Here is a 21,873-nt window from a genome sequence, read left to right as displayed (position 1 = left end):
CTTGGAGCAATCCCTGGAGGAATCTCTAGGGAAATTCCTTGAGCTATCTCTAGTGGAATAACTGGAGGATTCTCTAGAGGAATTCCTGTACGAGTCCCTGAAGAAATTGTTAGAAGAATTTCCAGAGGAATCCAGGAAGAATTTCTGTAGGAATTTCTGGAGGAATCACTTGAAGAATTCCTGGAGAAATCAGAGGAAGAATTCTGACACGTATCATGCTAACTAGTTTCGCCGGGAAACCATAACCTGATAATGCTCAAATCTTTTCACTAAATCGAACGCTGCTCGGTAAGTAATGAATAGATGGTGAGTCTCCCAATTGTACAATTTGATCATCATTCTCTGCCTCTGTCACTCGCTAATATAGCACCACATGAACTACCGAGATCTCCGCATTTGGTCAGTAACCACCAAACAGTCACCTAATCACACGATGCTCGTACTGAAATCTCTCGTCATGTACCTCATCGCGATTCAAACCGCCTCAATCCACAGTGATCAAACGTGTTCACTTCACCGGCAGCGCATCAAACATCGTTTCCATGCACTTCGCCACTGTCAACGGTCCAACCGTACCATAATCGGACTAATCAACGTCAAAAGTGTCGGCGAATGTGCGGAATACGCTCGGAAAAAGCACGGAATGGCATTTAACTTCGGGCCCAACGATCGCAATGAGACCAATTTGTTCGATGTACTCAGGGCCCAGCAAGCCGCCAAATCCAATCAATCCAGCGTTCCTCCCAAAGGAACGGATACAATCACCACCGATCCGGAGGAGTTCTTCAACTGCCAGGTGTTGGAATGTCCCGAGTATCGGAATTTGTCGACGATTGTGAACGATACGCGCTTCGATTACTACAGTGTGTACACACGGGAGCCACGTGAGTCTACAGAGATTCGCCGTTTCATGTCGATCAACATTTTTCCAATGTTTTAGCTTCGGAAAATGCCACGTGTCTACCCTCGGTGGGAATGTTCGTGATCGACGATCGTAAGCTGAACTACTCCCAGGCGTACAACGAATGCCGCTCGATGGGCGGTAGTTTGGCTCACGTGGCCAGCGAAGTGCGAACCAATCAACTGACGAAGATGCTGATCCAGGAGTTGAACAGAAAGAATGACACCAAGGCGGCTTCAACTGGTAATAGAACTATGGAAGGAGCTTATGTGGGATTGAACGAAACCATTAGAGGAGCATTCATAACATCCGGAAGTGAACCGTTGGAGTGTTTCCTGTACCGAGCATGGGCTCCGGGACATCCTAGGTAAGTTGATCTAACTTTTTCTTTTTTACTTACTTACTTACTTACTTACTTACTTACTTACTTACTTACTTACTTACTTACTTACTTACTTACTTACTTACTTACTTACTTACTTACTTACTTACTTACTTACTTACTTACTTACTTACTTACTTACTTACTTACTTACTTACTTACTTACTTACTTACTTACTTACTTACTTACTTACTTACTTACTTACTTACTTACTTACTTACTTACTTACTTACTTACTTACTTACTTACTTACTTACTTACTTACTTACTTACTTACTTACTTACTTACTTACTTACTTACTTACTTACCTCCTATTTCCAGTAAAACTCGCCAACCCGGTTGCGTAGCCATAACGCCCAACAACTCCTGGACCGTCAACAATTGCAACAAACCACTCCGATTCATCTGTGAACTACACACCACAGGGCCTCCAAAGTTTAAACCTTCGCTGCAACGCAAGTGCTCCCTGAAACGGCCCAACAATCGCATCGCTCCAGGACGGCATGTCATCACCACACCTTGAAGAAAACCCGCTCTAAGATTGTTCCATTTATTCAACGAGCTTAGATTGTAGAAAGTAAATAATAAATATAAAATAATCTTTGGTAATTCTCGGTTCCCTTTAAGCTACAAACGGTGTTCGATTCAATGCAGCGATTTAGAGCCTGAAGAGAAAGTATACAGCCTACATGAACGAACATCTACTAAGCGATCAAATCCTCAATATTGTTGTGCTACGCTAAAAAGTATTATTGTTTCCGATTGCATCACGTCACGTGACTTCATTTCTCTAAATTCAACATCTCGGTATACAGTTCGAAAAAACATATTGCTTCTGAGTAAGCGTAATTGAATAGTTTGGCCGATTTGGATGATGATGATGATTGAAACAAGAACGTTTTCGATTTCAAATACATGCTCAGCAAGTATACAAGTACAGTGAACTCCAGCGCATCAGTTCAGCAACAGCACCCGTCGTGATTTAGTTCCATTGTGTGTATGTGTGTGTTTGTTAAAAATAAATTACGTCAATTTGGATTTCCGAATCCGAGGCGAGATTCATTTTGGATTTAGGCCTTCTTGGCTCCCTTGGCAGCCAACAGCTCGTCGATGTACTTCTCCACATCGGCAAAGATTTCCTCCGGGGCACGCTCGGCGTTGATCTAGGGAATTTATGAGACAATTATTAGGAATCAATTTTTGTTACATTCTAGGAGCTTACTCTCTTCAGCTGTGTTGGGTACTGGACCAGAATTTTCTCCGTGTTTTCCCGGAAGGTGGCGATACGAGTCTTCAGGGTTTCCTCGTTGTCATCGGCGCGGACGGTGGCCGACTCCGAAGCACGCTTCATGATTCGGGCTACCAGGGTTTCCTGAGAATAAAATACAGAGAAACAAATATAGTTGTAAAAATTGAAGTCTATGGTGTAGTTATAAAAAAAAACCTTCAATGTGGGTCCTAAACATCCGATAACTTTTTCTAGCTCTGTTTTAGCACAACTTTTATACTATCTTTGCATTCTAATCCATATAGATTGAATGCATTTACATTTAGTGAAAGAGAGGTTTACTAGAGATTTTCTCTTTGTTGCTCTATTTTTCTCTTATTCTACCTCTCTCATTAGCTGTAATTCACGCTGTTGGAAGTTTTCCTGTAGAAATCCTGGGAGAAATCCCTGAAAGTTCATGGGATCCTCAAAGAAATCACGGAAGAAATTCCGGCTAAAAGATCGGCAGGACTCCCTGGAAGATAAATTGAAAAAAAAAATGCCGGGTGGAATCATAGGAGAAATCCCTCGAGGAATACAAAAAAAACAGACAAGAATCTTTGAAGGGACCACAGTAAGAAACCTGGCATTAATACCTGAAAGACTCCCGCAAGATTCCCTGAAGGAATCTTTAAAGGAACACAAGGAGGAATCCCTGAAGGAATCCTAGCAGGAGCTCCTAAAGGAATCCTTTACAAAATCCTGGAAGGGATCTTTGAAGAAATTTCAGCAGTAATCCCTGAATGAATGCTGACAAGAACGTTTACCAGCTCAAGATTTTCTAAAGCAATCCCAGCAGAATTCCCTAAAGGAACCCCGGGAGGATTTCCTAAAGGAATTCTGGGAGTCATATCTGGTAGAATTCTGAGTGGAATTTCAGCTGGAAGCTCGACTGAAAGTATCACTGAAGGAATTCCGGGAGAAAATACTGGAGAAATCCCAGGAGAAATCTCGAGAGAAATCCCTAAAAAAATCCTAGAAGAAATTTTCAAGGAATACCAGCAGGAATCCCGGCAAGTATATCTGGAACATTTACACTAGGATTCTTTGAGTATATTAGAAATCTTTGAAAGAACGCCAGGAGGAATTCGTGAAGCAATTTTAGCAGGAATCCCTGAAGAAATGCCGACTAGATGTCTAAAAGTATCCTTTCAAGGTTTTCTAAATCAGGGATTACTTTATTCCTGAAAAATACCTGATGGAATCCTTAGAAGATTCATGACAGAAATCTGATATGGAAGCTCAACAGGAATCCGTGAAAGAACCATAAAAAAAATCCGGAAGAATTATCAAAGAAATCCCTGGAAAAAAACGGGAAGAATTTTTGAAGAAATCCTATCATAATTTTCGAAACGAACACCTAAAAAACTTAGGTTACCTAAAGAAATCTCGGCAGAAATAGAACATAGATTTTATATTCCTTTTCGGAAGAAATCCCTAATGAAATAACAGCAGGAAATCCGGAAATAATATTTGAAGAAGTTCAATCCCTGAAGGAATACCGATTATAAATAATAACTAAAAGAACCTTTCAGGATTTTCAAAGCAATCCCTGCAGAAATCCTTGAAAATATCCCGGAAGTAATCCCCACAGCAATTCCAGAAGAAACATCTAAAAGAATCCCTGGTAAGCTTGCCCCAAAAACGAGCTTTTGAGGTGGCAATATAGGTGCCACAGCCCGTTTAGGCCACCAGCGCTGGTGGCAATATTCTTGCCACTATCCGATTAGGGTACTTTTCTTCTTTTGACTTCGACAAAAAGCCGGAAAAGAGATTTTTTAATGGATTAGGGCTTAGCCCATAATATAAACTGTGTAGTTCAGCTCATGTCAACCCATAATTCGATTATTTCTTAAAATATTTACCAAATCAAAAATTTTACAATAAGTTTGAGCTAATTTTCTTCACGCTGTCCAATTTAGCCATTTTTGAGACTACAAATGGCTCCCAAATTGTTGTTAAAGCTTTGTTTAGTACCAAAAAAATACCAGGCGTTGTTAGTAATCCCAATTTTACGTAAACCAAAAAAAGTTCGAAATAAATTGTTATAAAACAGGAAAAAAATACAAACAGTAGGTGGCAATATAGTTGCCACTGCCTTATAAAGGGTTAAGTGTATATTCAAAGAATACTATTCATCTTTTCATATTTGTGTTTCATTGTCACGTCTATTTATTATCGACGTCTGATGAACTTATTTTAGTAAAAGTAGAATCAATATGACTAATTAAACATGGTAGTTTAGTCTCCTTAAAACTTAACATGTGCATGAGCTGAGTATTGATGATCTTATACTCCATGATTGACATAACTTGCGGAGTTGCAGAGATCCAATTGAAATCAGCACACCAACTTCGATGGACCTTCCTTCACCAGTCTTTAAGAGAACAATCATAGCTAGCTTGAAATAAAACAAAAAATCAGCGCACTACACAGTTTCATCGTCAGCCTAACCTGTGCAGCTCCTTCCAACGCATGATCGATCGAAGGATCTTGAGATCGAGTTGCAAAAACAGCAAAAAATCAGATGACACCCCGAGCAAAGTTTCATAATAAACGGATAACATACTATGTTATCTGATATCTAAAATAATTAACTAAATTTGTTCTCAGTTTGGTTGAATAAGCAGGTAACATAACAAACACAATAACAAACAATTATACAACAATTGTACATTTTCCACCTTCGAAAAAGCACAAAAATGGTCACAACTTTTTTGTTTTTCGATGGATTTTGATGAAATTTTCACAACTTCCCGAAAAACTCTTCTAGTTTATGATGCCGGGGACATGGGTGCCTGGTCCACATGGTTCCGGAGTTATTCCGGATTGTCTTGGGGTACCAAAACTGGCCACATACTTTGCGCAACGTATATCTTAAGATCCCGATGAGGTGGAAGTATAGTGCCTTTGGCGAATTCGTTCAGCAGGTTAAGAACTAACTGGCAACGGCGACTTTGGTTCGCGATTCAGCCGCTAGGCGGCGCCAGTGTCAAAAATGATCAAACCCTCATATCTCAGAAACCTGATAAGATAGAATGATGCTGTCTTCGGCAAATTTCTTCAGCAAGCTCAGAACTATCTGATAGTTGAGTCTTTGATTAGTGATTCATCCGCTAGGCGGCGCCTTGTGTCTGAAAAATTCAAACACGTATATCTCGATACCCTAATGAGATACAAGCATGCCGTTTTCAAGCAGTTGTTCAGCAGGTTATGAACTATCAGGCAATGGCGTCTTTAGTTCGAGAATCGTCCGCTAGGTGGCGCCAGGGTAAAAATGTTCAAACTTCAATATCTCAGAATCCTGATAAGATAGAATGATGCCGTCTTCAACAAAGTTCTTCAGCAAGCTAAAAACTGTCTGGTAGTTGAGTCTTTGATTCGTGATTCATTCGCTAGGTTATTCGCTACACTGTCTTTGACCCCCTGCAGACAAATTTTGTCACCCCACAATATTGCTTCTTAAGGCAATGTCTCCAACAATTTTTCCAAGAATTTCACTGGGAATTCCTAAAGAACTTTCTCCAGGAATTTCTTCAGGAAATCTTCCGAAAATTCCTCTGGGACATCCTCAAGAAGTTTCTCCGGGAATTCCTCCAGGAATATCTCTGAGGATTCTTCCAGGAATTCCTTCAGTGATTTCTCCAGGAATTCCACCGGGAATTAATCTAGGAATTCCTCCAGGAATTTCTCTAGGAATTTCTCTGGAAACGTCTCTAATAATTCTTCCGGATTTCCTCTAGGACCCTCATCAGGAACTCCTGCAGAGATTTCTTCATAAATTCCTTCGGTAATTGCCCCAGTAATTCTTCTGGGAATTTCTCCAGAAATTCCTCTAGGAGTTTCTCCAGGAATTCCTCCGGGTTTTCATTCGAGAATTTCCCCAGGAATTCCTGGGGAATTCCTGGAGGAATTCCTGGAGAAATTCCCGGAGGAATTACAGGATAAATTGCTGGAGGTATTCGTTAAGGAAGTCCTAGAGGAATTCCGGGAAAAATTCCCAGAGGGTTTAGTAAAAAAATCACGGAAGGCTTCCTGAAGAGATTCCTGCAGAAATTCCCAGAGGATTTTCTTAAAAAAAACCAAAGTTTTCCTTAGAAAATTATCGGATATATTCCTGGAGAAACTCCAGGAAAAATTCCCGGAGAAATTCCTAGAGAAATTCTTGGATGAATTCCTATAGAATTCCTGAAGAAAATCGCGGAGGAGTTCATGGAGGCACTCATGGACGAATTCATGGGGAAATTCTCTGTAAAATTTCCTGGAAAAAATCCCAGCGGAGGAAGGGCAGGAAAAAATCTGATGGGAGTCCTAGAGGAAATCATGGGAAAATTTCCGGAGGAATCCACGGGAAATTCCTGGAGGATTTTCTAGAAGATTTCTCGGAGGAACTTCTGGAGGATGTCCCAGAGGGACTCCCAGAAGATTTCCTGAAGAAATTCCTGGAGAAAGTTCTTGAGGAATTCCCAGTGGAATTCTTGGATAATTTCTTGGTGGAATTCTCGGAAAAATTCCTTTGAAATTCCCGGAAGAGTTCCTGTAGCAATTCCCGGAATAAAAAACGGAGCAAAAGAAGTAATATTGTAGGATGACAAAACTTGTCTGCAGGGGGTCAAAGACGGTGTTGAAGTATTGCCTCCTGTACCACTGTACTCGATCGTCTACTATCCTTCCAAATGGCTCTTAGCTTGCTGAACAACTATGCTGGAAATGGAATACATCTTGTTCATTAGGGAGTTCATACAAGTATTTTATTAATACAAGACGGAACCGATCGTATAATACCAGAACCAAGGACACCAGATACATCTTACTTCCTCTTAACTTTCGGAACATGTTGCTGGACGTTTTCCGATTTTTGAGATAAAATTCTTTGAATGTTTTGATTGCTGGTGTCACCTAGCGTCACCATTGCCGGATAGATCTCAACCTGCCGAACAATTTTGCAGAAAACGCCATGCTTTAAGCTCGTTAGAGTAACGAGATACACGTATTTAAATATTATTCACAAGGTGCCACCAAACGAATAAATCACGAATCGAAGACTCAACTACGAGACAGTTTTTAGCTTGCTGAAGAACTTTGTTGAAGATAGCATTATTCTATCTTATCAGGATAGATGATAAGATATGAGATGATGATGAGATATAGAAGTTTGAACATTTTTTACCCTGGCGCCACCTAGCGAACCATTCTCGAACCAAAGACACCATTGCCAGATAGTTCATAACCTGCTGAACAACTTTGCTGAAAATGGCATGCTTGTATCTCATTAGGGTATCAAGATATACGTGTTTGAATTTTTCAGACACAAGGTGCCACCTAGCGGATAAATCATGAATCAAACACTCAACTATCAGATAGTTCTGAGCTTGCTGGAGAAATTTGCCGAAGACAGCATCATTCTATCTTATCAGGTTTCTGAGATATGAGGGTTTGAACATTTTTAACACTGGCGCCGCCTAGCGGCTGAATCGCGAACCAAAGTCGCCGTTGCCAGTTAGTTCTTAACCTGCTGAACGAATTCGCCGAAGGCACTATACTTCTACCTCATCGGGATCTTAAGATATACGTTGCGCAAAGTATGTGGCCAATTTTGGTACCCCAAGACAATCCGGAATAACTCCGGAACCATGTGGACCAGGCACCCATGTCCCCGGCATCATAGACTAGAAGAGTTTTTCGGGAAGTTGTGAAAATTTCATCAAAACCCATCGAAAAACAAAAAAGTTGTGACCATTTTTGTGCTTTTTCGAAGGTGGAAAATGTACGTTGGCTGGATGAAGGTTAAAATAACTCATAATGTTATCATCAGGAGCATCCTGATAACATCTTCTGTAAATCGATTGGTTTGATCTGTTTGAAAACACATTTTGTTATCAGAGAGATATTTTCTCGGTCATTGATAACTAACTTCCAATGTTGTTGTCGATGATGATGCTTCAGAGTTTGACAGGTGCGGTAACATGAATTATCAAGGTGATAACACAAAATTGCTAAATGAGTTCTGGGGTGAGTACTAGTTATCATTTTGTTATGGAGCTGTTATTCGACTTTGCTCGGGACACTACTACAAAACGTTCTCCCAAGCGTGAGAAAGTAGGGTGGCATAGTGAGTGGAGAAGAGAAGTGAGGAAGAAGAATATTTTCTTGGTTTGTTTCATATGAGGCGTTACATACAAGGCGTTTTTGACAGTATTTTACGAAATTCCCAAAGGAACAGCATTTAAGCAGCCGTATATTGGGCGAAAACCTGCCTTTAAGTAGCATTAGGCGCCACAGTAGGCATAAAGGTAATGCAATCACATGATTTGCAGAAGCATAAATAGCAACATTTTGGCAAATAATGCTCTCAATTCATAAAGGTTAAATTGGGGAACCATAGAAGCAAATCCAGTTCTAGTGAGAATGTTACGCCAAGTAGAAGATGCGACGTAGCACAGAATTTGTTGTGTAACCATTTTAACAGAATGTTGATGCGAGGCCGAAGGTAGTTAAGCCTGAGAACATACGCCGGAAAACGTTAGACCAAATAAACCTAAGAACCAATAGAATAAAAAGTTCGAACGATCTGCAAATTAAGTACACACTTAGAAAATTAAACCGAACTCGGTTAAATTTGAACCAAGTTTTTATCTGCTGAACTCTCGGTTGGCTGTTCGGCTGAAAATGAATTAACCGAGTGTTCGTTACAAATTTAATTTGACCCTAAACGTCAAACTTACCGAAGTGGTCGGTTGGAGCTAAAGCAAAATAAAGAAACCGAAGATCGGTTGTTTTGGAATATCTTTATAGTTTTTGGACCGAGAAATCGAATAAAAATAACGCCAATATAATTTCTTTGCATATTTAATTAATCACTCATTTGATTCCATTAAAAGGTTGTATTTCATTTTGTTTAAAGCGATATGGATTCTATTGGAATTTTCGTTCGAAATGTTGGTTGGTTCCATATTACCGGAGGAGTTCGCTCGCATCTGGATGTTGCGCGGGTATCAACTGGAACAAAATAGGAAAAATAGAATCAAGCACACGTTATTTTGAACATAAACGGTAATATTCAAATTATAAAATCACTTACCGTCATTCTCAAGCGAACTCCTTCTGTATTCGCAAACGCCGAGACTAGTAATTCCACAAATAACTGAAAAAAAATCAACGTGACAAACGTTGAGTAAAACAAACATGGCTGACCGAATGTTGAGCTCGCCAGCACAGTGAACCGAGTTTTCTCGGTATCCGTCTACCGAATTTGTATATTCTCCAGAAGAACCGAGCTTTTCGGTAGTTATGACATATGAATCTGTCATTTCTAACGAACACTCGGTTTCAATCAACAAAATATCGCAAACATACCGAAACCCTCGGTTCATCAGTCTCAACCGATTAAGTTCGTTTAAAAATTAAACCGAGTTCGGTATTAAAAACTAAGTGTGTATAAGAAGAATAATACGGTATAAATAAAACCAGCATTGCTCTGTATGTGTACAATTAAATTTGTTTTAAAGTGTCATAGGGCCCCAACACAGTTGTATTCGACCGAAATTGCATTCAACATATATAATAAAGATGGCTTAACCTTTTGGAGCAGGAGGGGTCTTATTGACCCCGAGCATAACAAACGTGTTCAAGGTCAGCGAGGTTGTGACAGCAGTGGAGAGACAATCCGACTCCAAAGGGTTAATATACAGTATGCCAAATGGCCATTCGGCCTTATGTGCATTCGCCCTAATGACTGTTCTGCGGAATCTTCATTCGTCCTAACGACATTCAGCCTAATCACGTTTGATCTTCGGCCGATTCAGAATTCTCAAGGACAGCCTACGAATCAGAAAAGTTAAATTTCTATTCTGAAAGGTATGAAATTGGCTTAGCTTAGCTTTGCTTAGACTGACTGCACAGTGCACATATCTATGGTTGCTACTCTGTGATTGACCCGAACCAATGAGAGTTGCACAATGAATCAACTGAATAATTGACTGGGAGTGGTCAACGTTCTCACTGTGCACGCTTCAGAGGCTCTCTTTAACGGTACAATAACGGCGCCGGCCACGTCCTTGCAGTCAGGATGGAAGAGGGAAGGAATGTTAATAGCAACGTTTGCTTTGTGAAAGTTGGCGTTTACCGCAGGTCTCCACCAAAAGCTGCAGGAAGGAGTGATAGTTAGTAGGGAAGGTATCGTTGGGTCAGGATTCACGTTGATAAGTAATATGACCTTTTGAAGTTGAAGCATGCCGTTCAGATTGCAGTGATGTTGTTCGCTTCACGCGGAAAGCAAACAACCAACCACCCTCGTCAGGTGGTCGCTCAATATTTGCTACAAAAGAAGCAACAAAATATGCAGACGGAAGTGTTATTGTTCGCATCACGCGGAAAGCAAACAATCGACCACCCACGTCAGGAGATCGTATAATATTTTCAATTAAAGACGCGACAACATATACAAACTTAAGCGCTATTGCTCACTCCGCGCGGAAAGCAAACAGTCAACCACCCGCGTCAGGGTGAAAGGTATGAAATTTAACATTAATTAGTAAAATCTCATTACTTACATAGATGGCTAGTAAAGTTTACCACACACTTAGATTCGTTTGCCTCGTTCGGTAATTTTTTCACCGAAATTATACGGTAATCGCGAAATTTTACATTTTTCCGGTAAAATAACAAACTTTACCGATTTTCTGTAATTTATTTTACCGGACGATCAGTGTTTCTATATATTTTTACCGGAAGCTGTCAGATATTTTACAATCTGTACTGTAAATGAAGAGAAGCGCCGAGTACGGTAAACGCATTACCGATTAGGCTGTAAATAACGGTTCTCATTACCGAAATCCGGTAAATATGATCTGTCAAACAACACAGTTGACAGTTTGCTAGTGGCTGAGAAGAAATTGTAAAGAAAAAACCGGATCTTCTTCTGAACCAGGTAAGCCTTACTAATTACTTTTATTTAAACACTAGTTTTATTTATCTGATTGGGAAAATATCTCTTACTTAATTCCACAGCAGCCAATCTCCTTCCGCATTTTGCAACAGCAGCAGCAGCAGTCCATCCAGAACGGCATTATTGTAGGCGCAATTGTCTCCGTGATAACTATCGAAGGAACCCCTCAGATTGTGTCTAGTGTTATGTTTTCCGGCCAACATTCAGCTGTAAGCTATTTTTAGATGAACTTTATTTCATCATTTAAGCATTTAAATATAGAAAAATACTGGTAGAAAAATCATGGTTTGTTTTTATTATTTACCGAACTCATCAGTAAAAGCAAAATCAAATGTGTCCTGGCTTACAGATCAATACGGTAAATGTTTCGAGAACTTTACCGAAAAAGTCGGTAGTTTTGACAGCTAACGAAATAAACTTGTTTACCGTACGTTCGGTACTCTTTTCGATTACCGAACGTTCAGCTGTTGAAAATTCGGTAAAAAATTACCGAATACTGTAAACTATTCTAAGTGTGCAGAGAAAATGATTTGTTTTCCCTCTCTAATTGCAAAATATTATATTTCATAAAATGGTATTCTGCGAAACAGTATATTCCACGAAATGGGAAATTCTACACTAGGTTGCAAAGAAAATAATTTGTTATTTCAACAATATTTTCAAAATATATAATTTCGCGAAATGATATTCCGCGAAATAGTAAATTCCACGAAAAAGAATTCGACAAAGTGGTATACAACCCCTAGTCAATTTCACTGGAAGTATTTCAAAACAATAGACTCAAAAGTGACTTCAGTTCAAGTAGGAATATAGTGTCATGAAGAAGATGCTACAGACTGCTACATGATGTTTGTTACAAAATGTTGCAAAACTCAAGGAAATGTGTAACTCAGGAGAAAATAGTTGCAAAGTGCCGATTTCTTCTTCGAAAAGATTTTAGAAGCTCTAAAAGCTATTTTTTGCGGACTTTGATGAGAAATTGAAATAAAAAAGATTCAGAGACTATTTTGACCAAATTCTGAGCATTTTCCCATAGTTTTCATAGGATGGCGTCAGAACGAATCATTTTATCGATCTATCTTTTATGTTTCAAATTTATCATTGAAGTCGTCAAAGAATCACTTTTGGAGCATTCAAAAGCGCGCATTTTCGTGCGCAGTGGATGTTACTACGTCATTCTGTTCAGAAGATATTGATGATTGTCTGGAAAAAACACAGTTCAACTATTTTTTTTTTTTTTTTGAATGAGTGTAATCAGTTTCGTACCATTCAATTCCGCCTTATGTTGCTTATCCTTTGACAGATATTTCGACTACCACTTGTAATCTTCCTCAGTGTCAGTTATCCACTGACACACTGAGTGGATAACTGACACTGAGGAAGATTACAAGTGGTAGTCGAAATACGCGTATCTGTCAAAGGATAAGCAACATAGGGCGGAATTTAAAGGTACGAAACTGATTACACTCATTCAAAGAGGGTATTCTGCTTAGAGGGTTCGAAAAGTCGGTACAAGACTGTTCAACTATTTTATTTTATTTCTTCACGCCGAGGACCTGGGATCGAATCCCACTCCCGACATACTCACAAAATGTGGGTTCTTCCTTCGAAAGGGAAGTAAAACGTGGGTCCCAAGATGAACTAACCTAGGGTTAAAAATCTCGTTAATACAGACAAAAAAAATATTTCTTGAAATACAGAAAAAAAACCTCTCTTATTTTTTTATATGCATTAAAAAATATTTCTTCTTTTAGACGCAAGCAGAATATAGTTTTTTCTACTTGCCCCTACGCCTATCCGTAACATTTCCTGTTGAATGAACTATGATTTTTGAAGAAAAACGCCTGTACCTATTGAACCGAAAGAGATAGCTACCATCACCTCCTACGAAACGATGTGTTTCCAAATGCTCGAAAAGTGTTTCTTGAACGACTTTGAGAAATTAAAAAAGCTACAGCCAGAAAACCGGTTTCTCTTGAACCTAATTCAGAAAAATATCTCTAAATCGGTCAGTTTTAAAGCTACACAAAAAAATTTCTTCGGCAAACTTGATCAAAATTTATAGATTTACAACTTTGTCGAAGAATGTATGTAATTAATTTTGCAAATGAAAAAGTTTGATTTTCAATTTTTTCGAAATATGAATCACCATAATTTTCACGTACACTGGGAAAGAGGGCCTTATTTTAGTTGGATCAACTTTGTAGACCATATTTGTCTCAACAATTATTTGAAGGCGCTGAATGCATTCTACGTCGTGAATGTCGTCCTGGGCCAATGCATGTGCATTGACAGAGAAAGCTCTGAGATACAGAGAGAAAGTTGAGATACAGGCTAATCCTAGTAGGAACATTACGCCAAGAAGCGGTGGAGTGTATTTGCAATGATCGATTTCTCTTGATCTATTTTCTCAGTTGTTTTTGTTGTTCTAAAATATGCAAGTCCTAACCGTGCTCCACCAAAATGCACCGAGCGTATTCTCTGGATAATCTGCAGAACAAAATATGAAAGAAACCGTTAATTACAGATACGCCCATATGATACAAAACGCGAAACTGAATAAGTTATCCTATTACGATGATATAACAATTCATCCACAGCTGCTGCTACTTCTTTGTATTACACTGTAGACAAATTACATCAAAATCTACAAGTCCTTCATCGACCAACAAAAAAAAAACACCTTGCACTCCCCCCACCCCTAACGAACATCACGAAACACGTGTCACGCGCTAATTGATAGGTCAATTTCAAGCCGTTCAGATTCGATTGCACTTTCGTGCAAATGCTCATTGCCCCAAAAACGAAACTGCATGAGCCTCCAAAAACTGACTGCTGCACTTTTGGTGCATCATTCCGGTTTTGAACTTGCATGGGCACACAGGTGCTGCTGAGCTTCGAGCTGTTGTCTTTCGGTGCTGGCTGGGTATATCCGAGCATTGAGGCGCGCGAAAAAAATCGATAAACTTCTTACAGCTATTATTGTCTGTGGTGTCGTCACAGACCAAGTTGTGATATTGAACTAGTTTCGGAGCGCGTGAGAGTTTCATGATTCCAATTGCGAAAATGGCTGTTTGGGGATCGTTAAAAGTCAGCGGAGGCAAACAGTAAGTTTTGAACTTGATGGTAATCGTGGACCGGAAATAACTTGACTCTTGTTTTACAGGGGAGTACAACCCGTTTCGCAGAGTATGCGGTTTTCCGAAACTCTGACGGCTGCGTTGGGAAATCGTAAAAGCAAATACAAAGATGTGTCCAGGGATCTGAACACATTCATCAATAAGGAGGAAGAGGAGAAAACGATCGCCGTTCCACCGTTCAGCATAAACAAGATTAAAAATATGATGCAGAAGGTGATCAGGTCGCAGTTCATCATTCGCGACGAGGATGGAGAGCTCCTCAAGTGGATCTACGATCCGGAGAAGAACCTCGAGATGAGCCAAAAGATTGCGAAGGTGATCAAAGATCGTATAAGAGGCTATAACTTTTCCCGGTACCGAATTGTGAGCATTTGTTCGATTGTTGAGAAGGACGGCCAAGGAGTCTACTACAAGATGAAGTATATCCTTGATCCGTACCTGGACAACTATATTCAGTACGTACATGACATGGCAAAGTTCTGGATTATTGCAACTGTTATTCTTGTGCACAAAGATTGAAGGAATTTTCAATAAACTTACGTTAGAGCATTCAAAGTACAGAATGATGTCGACTGGTGCGATGAATTTCTCGAACTCGGGACCCTGCGCTGGTTCACGTGGATATCTGCAAGGAAACGACTCTTCTTAGAAGGCAGCTAAGTAAACGAATCCCGATCCGACTTACCCGTCAATCAGGTAACCGACGGTACTGCTCAAGGCCTTCGCCATGGCGGCCTCCAGCAACTTCAGTACGGCCTCATTTGGCACCAGGATACCTTGCTTCATCATCGCCTGCAGCTCCTTGCCCTTATCCGAGCCGGATGCAACCTCTTCGCGTAGGAGATCTCCCGTGCTGAAGTGCGAGAAGTTGTACTTGGCTACGATCTTCTCGCATTGAGTGCCCTTTCCACAGCCAGGTCCTCCAAGAACCCAGATGATCGGTACGTTGGCATCGCGCATCGACTGTTTTTTGCAGGGAGGAGAAAAATCGATATTAGCATGTGTTCTAATAGTGATTACACAACAGACATAGATAGGTGGACATAACCCTTCAAATGTTTATGGAAATTTCTCGAAGTGCTACATCCACGTACCTATGAATCAACGATTACATCTACGGAGACGACATCTATGGATTATGTGCGGTGCTGATGAGTAGGTAAAACAGCAATTACAGCATGTGCCATGTGAGCGTTAGCGATCGGTTAAATTTGAAGCAGCATGTTTGCATTTTCCGAACACGAACTTAAGAGTCAAGTTGCATGAAACCCAAAGCAAAGGCTCGGTGGGTTAACGTTAAGTTTTGCACTAGGCCGAGAAAAAATCATCGCGCCATCGCAATGGCATCTCATGCAACTTACATTCTCGCCGCTGGGTGTTTGTGGAGCGGAAGCGCTGCTGCTGGCCGCTTGCTCTTTCTGCTTGGACTCGTGTTCCATCGCCATCTGGTGACACATGAATAACTGGCCAAGAGTGACAGACGCGGGTATCATTTTTCACAATATGGCATTTCAATGGTTTTGTGTGTGACGTGATGTGGACAGGTGGATTTGATGCGGAAAGGTATTGTACCGTCAAAGATAATTATTTTAAAAATGAAATGACAAACAATGGTTGAGAAATTGTGACAAATCAAGTATCAAGAATGTGACGTGTTACGAGATCAGTTTAGCAGCGTCGGTGGTTTAGTGGTAAGCTTGGTTGCCTTTCGCCCCAGTCGATCTTAGTTCAATTCTAGTCGACGCCGTCGATATTTCTGAGACCAAAAATATCTGAGCACGCCTTCTTCGGATAAGAAGTAAAGCCGTAGGTCCCAGCACATGCATTGATGCTGCTACCACTATTACTCAGCGATGGGAACACTCACTTGCAAAGAGTTACACTCACTTGCTATTTTCTCAGCTCAGCAGAGAGCTAAGAAGGCGGCTCTCCACGAGATGAATGTAAATTACACTCACCTCATAGAGAGTTGCTTTCAAAGCTCTGTCACGACTTTCGTATGCATGTGCGACCCTTGCTCTATTCAGTAAACTTTTAGATAAAACTACTAGGGTAAAGTCCTCCATACACTGATTTTCGATAGCATGCTTCTGAGCTGAGAAAATAGTAAGTGAGTGAAACTCCCTGCAAGTGAGTGTTCCTAGCCCTGAATAAACCCTATCTGATGGCGGGGAACAAGATTGAAATGATCGATTTACACCGAGTTGTCAGCAGTACCTTTTTCCATGCTCCACCAAATCACGTTTACGCGAATTAAAAATATGTATATAAAGTTAAAAATCCTCATTTTTCAAATTGGGCATGTTGTTGAAGCAAAGCATCATAGTTTAATAAAAAAATAAACGTTGTTGAGTATTTAACAAGAATAAATATTCTCCAGATTTTTACAGTACAAGTTTTATTCGTTACAAGTTATCGAAACGCTGGAAAATCTTTACAAAAATATATTTTTTAGCATGGCAGTGGCAGGTAATCATCTATTGCAAGTTTATACACAACAGAAGAACTAGAAATTATTGTAAAGGTTTCCGAAGAAGGAAAATTCATGTAGGCATGTCTTATGATACATTTTACAAAAATGGGTGACACTTGATCCACTTTTGAGCACATAGTCCATTATAAGAGAAGAGGCTTCTAATATATTTTCTTTTCAAGCTTTCTTGTTTTTGGATGAATTTAGTGAATTTCAAATTCTAAAATTAACTTACATTTTTAAGAGCATTCCATATTTTGAAAATGGGGAGACTTGGTATGTACTAAAATCAGTAACGTAGCTAGGAATTAGGGGGAACAGTGCGAAACCAAATTTGTGGAACTCCATGAATATTACAGTTGTAGTGATCGTGCTGTAGAATTTTGTACAACGCGTTGAAAAAATCGCTATTATTTGCTAGTATTTGCTAGTATTCACTTTCTAGGTTTAATCACCGCATGACTTTATGATAATTGAATTTTATTGGCTTTTCTCGGTGAACTTAATACTACTCAAAGAAGGAGGGAGTAACGAAAGTAATGAAAAAAACGGTGGATAGAATCGCAAGTGTGCGACGAGAGAAATTGAATAGAAGTTGAAAATTAACAGAGGGCCATAATTGAACAACACAATCACAACGACGACCCCTTTGCCTAACGTCCTCGTGTTGAACGGCTAGGGTTCATTCAAATATTACGTAACGCAAAATTTGACAATTTTAGACCCCCTCCCTCCCCCACGTAACAGCTTTTGTATGGGGGATTTTAAAATTTTGTATGAAGCGTAACACAGCGCTAGCCCCTCTCCCTCCCCCATTAGCGTTACGTAATATTTGAACGAACCCCTAGGTACTGATGACTACTAGCCCTAGACAGGCAAAAAGATCGTGGTTCGAATAAGATCATTTGGACACAATAGGAGCATACGAGATGAAAGCGCGAAAATCAAATAAGTAACGTTTGCTCGATATGAATCTCTGAACAAGTGTCACAGATCGATAGAACCGAAAGCAAAGCCGAACAACATTTAACAGATCACAACGATCTTTTTGCCTGTCTAGGGCTAGTAGTCATCATCAAACTACTAGTACCTAGCCGTTCAACACGAGGACGTTAGGCAAAGGGGTCGTCGTTGTGATTGTGTTGTTCAATTATGGCCCTCTGTTAATTTTCAACTTCTATTCAATTTCTCTCGTCGCACACTTGCGATTCTATCCACCGTTTTTTTTCATTACTTTCGTTACTCCCTCCTTCTTTGAGTAGTATTAAGTTCACCGAGAAAAGCCAATAAAATTCAATTATCATTTGCTAGTATTCTCCTGGCAACTCTAATAAAAATTAGTGTAATGATTTTTGATAAGACTCCTTAAATTATCTTTCGAGAAATCTTTTTCATCTAATTTCCATTAAGCATCTCAGTCACGAATTTTACCAGAACTTACTAAAGATTTCTCAAGAAATGCTTCCAAAAACCGTTTAAAAAATTTCTCTGAGGGTTCCTGGTAGGGTCACTGTACCCTTAGTAATCACACACTCCCAAATTCATCCTGTTCGAAAACAAAGCTATTACGGAACCGATTGATTCTGTAAATTGTGCTATAAACCGTGCTTACTACTAACAAAAATTAAAAAAAAGATACAATATAAAAAAACGCTTCATTTCTTTGTTTTGAGTAGGATGAAAATGGTAGCGTATATGCTTAATAAAAGTAGAAATACCCAAGAAATTCCTCCCAAGACTACCACTTTCTTCAGGAATTCTTTAAGAATGCCTAGAAGCATCGATTAATTAATTAATGCAAGACTAAAATTTCATAGAAGATATCTATTAGCGTGGGACACAAAAAGACATTTTACTCCTGTACACTTTTTGAGATACATTTTGGCCCCATATCAACTGTGCAAAATTTCAGCTCGATCGGAGAAACTATATTTTAGCGCCAGCCCTTTTAAGTTTCCATACGATTTACTATAGGGAAAATCACTTTTTCAAAGAAAAATCGCCACAGGTTGCCCCTCAACCCCTAAAAAATATATCGATGAATGATTTCTGTTGGAAATTTTACGAGGAACCAACCCTCTGAAGACCGCAAAGCAATCTAAGACATGTGGAAAATGTTATTGACTGAAAACCGAATGGCATGCCAACGCTGTTTAACATGTAAGGAATAACAATAAATAATAAAATCTCGTCATTTGATCAATCGGGTAAGGCTTAATAACTTTTTCCACGAATGTCGCATCGCTTTGCGGTCTTCGGAGGTCTGCTTCCTCGTGAAGTTATCTACAAAAATCATTCAACGACTTATTTTTAGGAATCATGGGTGACCTCAAGCGATTTTTCTTTGAAGAGGTAGATTTTCCCCATAGTAAATCGTACGAAAAACTAAGAATGGCGGGCGCAAAAATATATTTTCTTCGAACGATCTGAAATTTTGCACAGTTGATATGGGACCAAAATGGAACTCAAAAAGTATACAGGAGTTGGAGTTTTTTCATTTTTTGTACTTTCCCATATAACCCGTGTACCAGGCTAATATCCATCGCGAATTCTTCAGAAATCGCTTCAAGAAGTTCTACGAGATTTTTTTCAAACGATTTCGTACAAAAAAAAATCTCTTGAAAATTATCCAAATATTCTTTCAGAATTTCGTCAAGGATCTTGTTAGAAACTCCTGCGAATGGTTTTATCAATCGAATAAAGCATTCCTTGTCTAATTTGTTTAAAAATTTCTTCAAGAATTCTCCCGAGGGATCTACCAAAGTTAAATTGGAATTTCCAAAGAATATCTTTCAAAGATGCCTTTAGAAATTCCTCCAAAACTTCCTTTAGGGTTTTATCCAAAGATTTTTTAGTAGTTCATCCAATAAATCCTCTTGGGATTTCTCCAAAGATTCGTTCAGCATTTATTCAAGCATTCTTATTGAATTTTTTAAAAGCATTTCATCAAGTATTCCATTTGAAATTTCAAACATGATTTTACCAGGTATTTTACAAATAATTGCGTTCAAGAAATCATTCGTGAAATCTTTCATGCATTTTTTAATGTATTTCTAAAATTACTCCTGCAAGATGTTTTCGAAAATTCTTACACAAATTCTTCCTAAAAAATTCTATAGAAATTCCTACAGAGGACCATTTTAATGTTTTCACTAGAAATGCTTTATTAATTCCTTCAATAAGCCATTTAGGGATTCTAGGCTTCCTCTAATAAATACTTCAGGAATTCAATTTTAAAAATGTAATCAAGAATTCTCACAGAAATTCCTCCAATAAACTCTACTGGAATTCCTTCAATCAATCCTTTGGGTATTCTCTCAAGATTTCCATCAGTGTTTTTTTTTCTATTGATCCCTTTCAAAGATTTCTTTAGCGGTAACACTAATTTCGTCGGAACATCTAAGAAATTTTTATAACGATTTCATCAAGCATATTTTCCAAGTGAGGAACTCCAAGAACTCGTGTTTTGACATCTTTTACGATGCATCTAGGAATGTCTTCAAGGACTACTTTACAAATTCCTCCAAGATTTTCTTCAAAAGTTGATCCATGCGTTTCAGTAATATTCCAAAAAACTCCATAAAGATTTCGACAAACGATTCCTTTGGGGCTACCCCACATGATCTCTTCAGCAATTTTCCAGCGGAACTCTTTTGATTATTTTCAGAAATTTCTTTACGCGTTCTTTTTGCAATGCCTCAAACTGTTTTTTTTTTCTAAAAGTCCTTTAAAGAATTTCTTAGGAATTTGTTAGAGCAATTCTTTAGTTATACCTTCAGGATTTTTTTCATAATTCCCTCCAATAATGCTGTGGAAAATCGTTCAAAGATTTCTTAGGCGATTTCTTTCAAGTCCTCTTTTATAATTCGAGCAAGAATCCTTAATCGTATTCCAGTAAGGTTTTAATATTTTTCTCCAAGGATTTTTTTTTCAAACTACGTTGCAAAGACTTCTTCAGGACTATTTCAATGTATTCCTTTAGACAATTCTAGAAGGATGGACACATACATCCCCAAAGGATTGCTGCACAAGTTTCCTCAGGGGGTCTTACAGAAATTCCTCCAGGAGGCCCTGCAGAATTTTTATTTTCAAGAATCCTTTACGTAATTCCTCATAGTACTTCGTGTGAGGTATATGTTAGTTGTAGGTGAGCGTGGATGGATCGAGATGAGACCTAGCAGAACCAAAATATGTTTGTTTACTAAAACGCTCTTTGGCTCTGCTATAATTCACTGCCGTTCGAGCCTTTAGTTTTAAGTTATTATTGTAACGTTTTTCAAGAGGTTTTGTTCCTCTTTGAGAAAGATTACAATCAATGGAGTAAGGAAATCTCTCAAAGGGGGTTTCCCCTAAGGCTACGGTTGCCAGTTAGTCTAGTGGTTATGGCTATGGATTTCCAATCCGGAGACGGTGGGTTCGATTCCCGTTCCAGTCGGGTAAATTTTCTCAACTTCCTGGGTATAGTGTATCATTGTCCTTGCCTCACAATATACAAATTCATGCAATGGCAGGCAAAGAAAGCCATTCAATTAATAACTGTGGAAATTCTCAATGAACACCTGAAGAGACAGTTGAAAAGAAGCAGGCCAAGTTCCGTAGAGCCATTATAAAAGAAGAAGGGTTTCCCGCAGTGTGTGGATTTTTATCGCGAACCACTGAATGGTCCATACTCAGCAAGTGATACATTCGCGTATGTAACATTTCGTGAACCGACATGGTTGGAAACGCTCCTCGAAATGCTGTTCATTCTCTTGTCCCGTT

At 39.1% G+C, this 21,873-nt stretch overlaps 3 protein-coding genes across 4 annotated transcripts in view; 2 read left to right on the top strand and 1 right to left on the bottom strand.

The window, feature by feature from the left end:
- The first annotated feature begins 433 nt into the window (after positions 1–433).
- LOC115265629 (uncharacterized) lies at positions 434–2,292 on the top strand. Its single transcript, XM_062849832.1, has 3 exons — positions 434–884; positions 941–1,268; positions 1,607–2,292. The coding sequence occupies exons 1-3, from the start codon at positions 434–436 to the stop codon at positions 1,806–1,808; spliced, it is 981 nt and encodes a 326-aa protein (XP_062705816.1). The 3' UTR covers positions 1,809–2,292.
- LOC109430991 (adenylate kinase isoenzyme 1) overlaps positions 1,822–21,873 on the bottom strand; it is a 38,915-nt gene continuing 18,863 nt past the window's right edge. Inside the window, exons 3-7 of one of the 2 annotated variants that reach the window (XM_062849831.1) lie at positions 16,001–16,102; positions 15,325–15,602; positions 15,180–15,264; positions 2,508–2,657; positions 1,822–2,448 (exon numbers count right to left, since the gene is read on the bottom strand). In XM_062849831.1, coding sequence (XP_062705815.1) covers positions 2,356–2,448; positions 2,508–2,657; positions 15,180–15,264; positions 15,325–15,602; positions 16,001–16,102 — 708 coding nt within the window. In that variant the 3' untranslated portion in view covers positions 1,822–2,355. The remainder of the gene's footprint in view (positions 2,449–2,507; positions 2,658–15,179; positions 15,265–15,324; positions 15,603–16,000; positions 16,103–21,873) is intronic. The other variant, XM_019707115.3, reaches the window with a different exon arrangement.
- On the top strand, positions 14,182–15,173 carry LOC115265630 (dynein light chain Tctex-type protein 2B). The gene is made up of 2 exons (XM_029871497.2): positions 14,182–14,606; positions 14,666–15,173. Exons 1-2 carry the CDS (start codon positions 14,548–14,550, stop codon positions 15,156–15,158), a joined length of 552 nt encoding a protein of 183 aa, XP_029727357.1. The 5' UTR covers positions 14,182–14,547; the 3' UTR covers positions 15,159–15,173.

This window comes from Aedes albopictus, chromosome 2 (assembly GCF_035046485.1).
Source record: "Aedes albopictus strain Foshan chromosome 2, AalbF5, whole genome shotgun sequence".
NCBI classification, from domain to species: domain Eukaryota; kingdom Metazoa; phylum Arthropoda; class Insecta; order Diptera; family Culicidae; genus Aedes; species Aedes albopictus.
Note: the sequence above shows the minus strand (reverse complement) of the source record. Positions and strands in the feature narration are given on the sequence as shown.

Coding starts and splice junctions, on each gene's coding strand:
- LOC115265629 (XM_062849832.1), top strand. CDS start 434: ATGCTCGTACTGAAATCTCTCGTCATGTACCTCATCGCGATTCAAACC. Junction 885..940: donor TGTGTACACACGGGAGCCAC/GTGAGTCTACAG, acceptor CCAATGTTTTAG/CTTCGGAAAATGCCACGTGT. Junction 1,269..1,606: donor TGGGCTCCGGGACATCCTAG/GTAAGTTGATCT, acceptor TCCTATTTCCAG/TAAAACTCGCCAACCCGGTT.
- LOC115265630 (XM_029871497.2), top strand. CDS start 14,548: ATGATTCCAATTGCGAAAATGGCTGTTTGGGGATCGTTAAAAGTCAGC. Junction 14,607..14,665: donor AAAGTCAGCGGAGGCAAACA/GTAAGTTTTGAA, acceptor CTTGTTTTACAG/GGGAGTACAACCCGTTTCGC.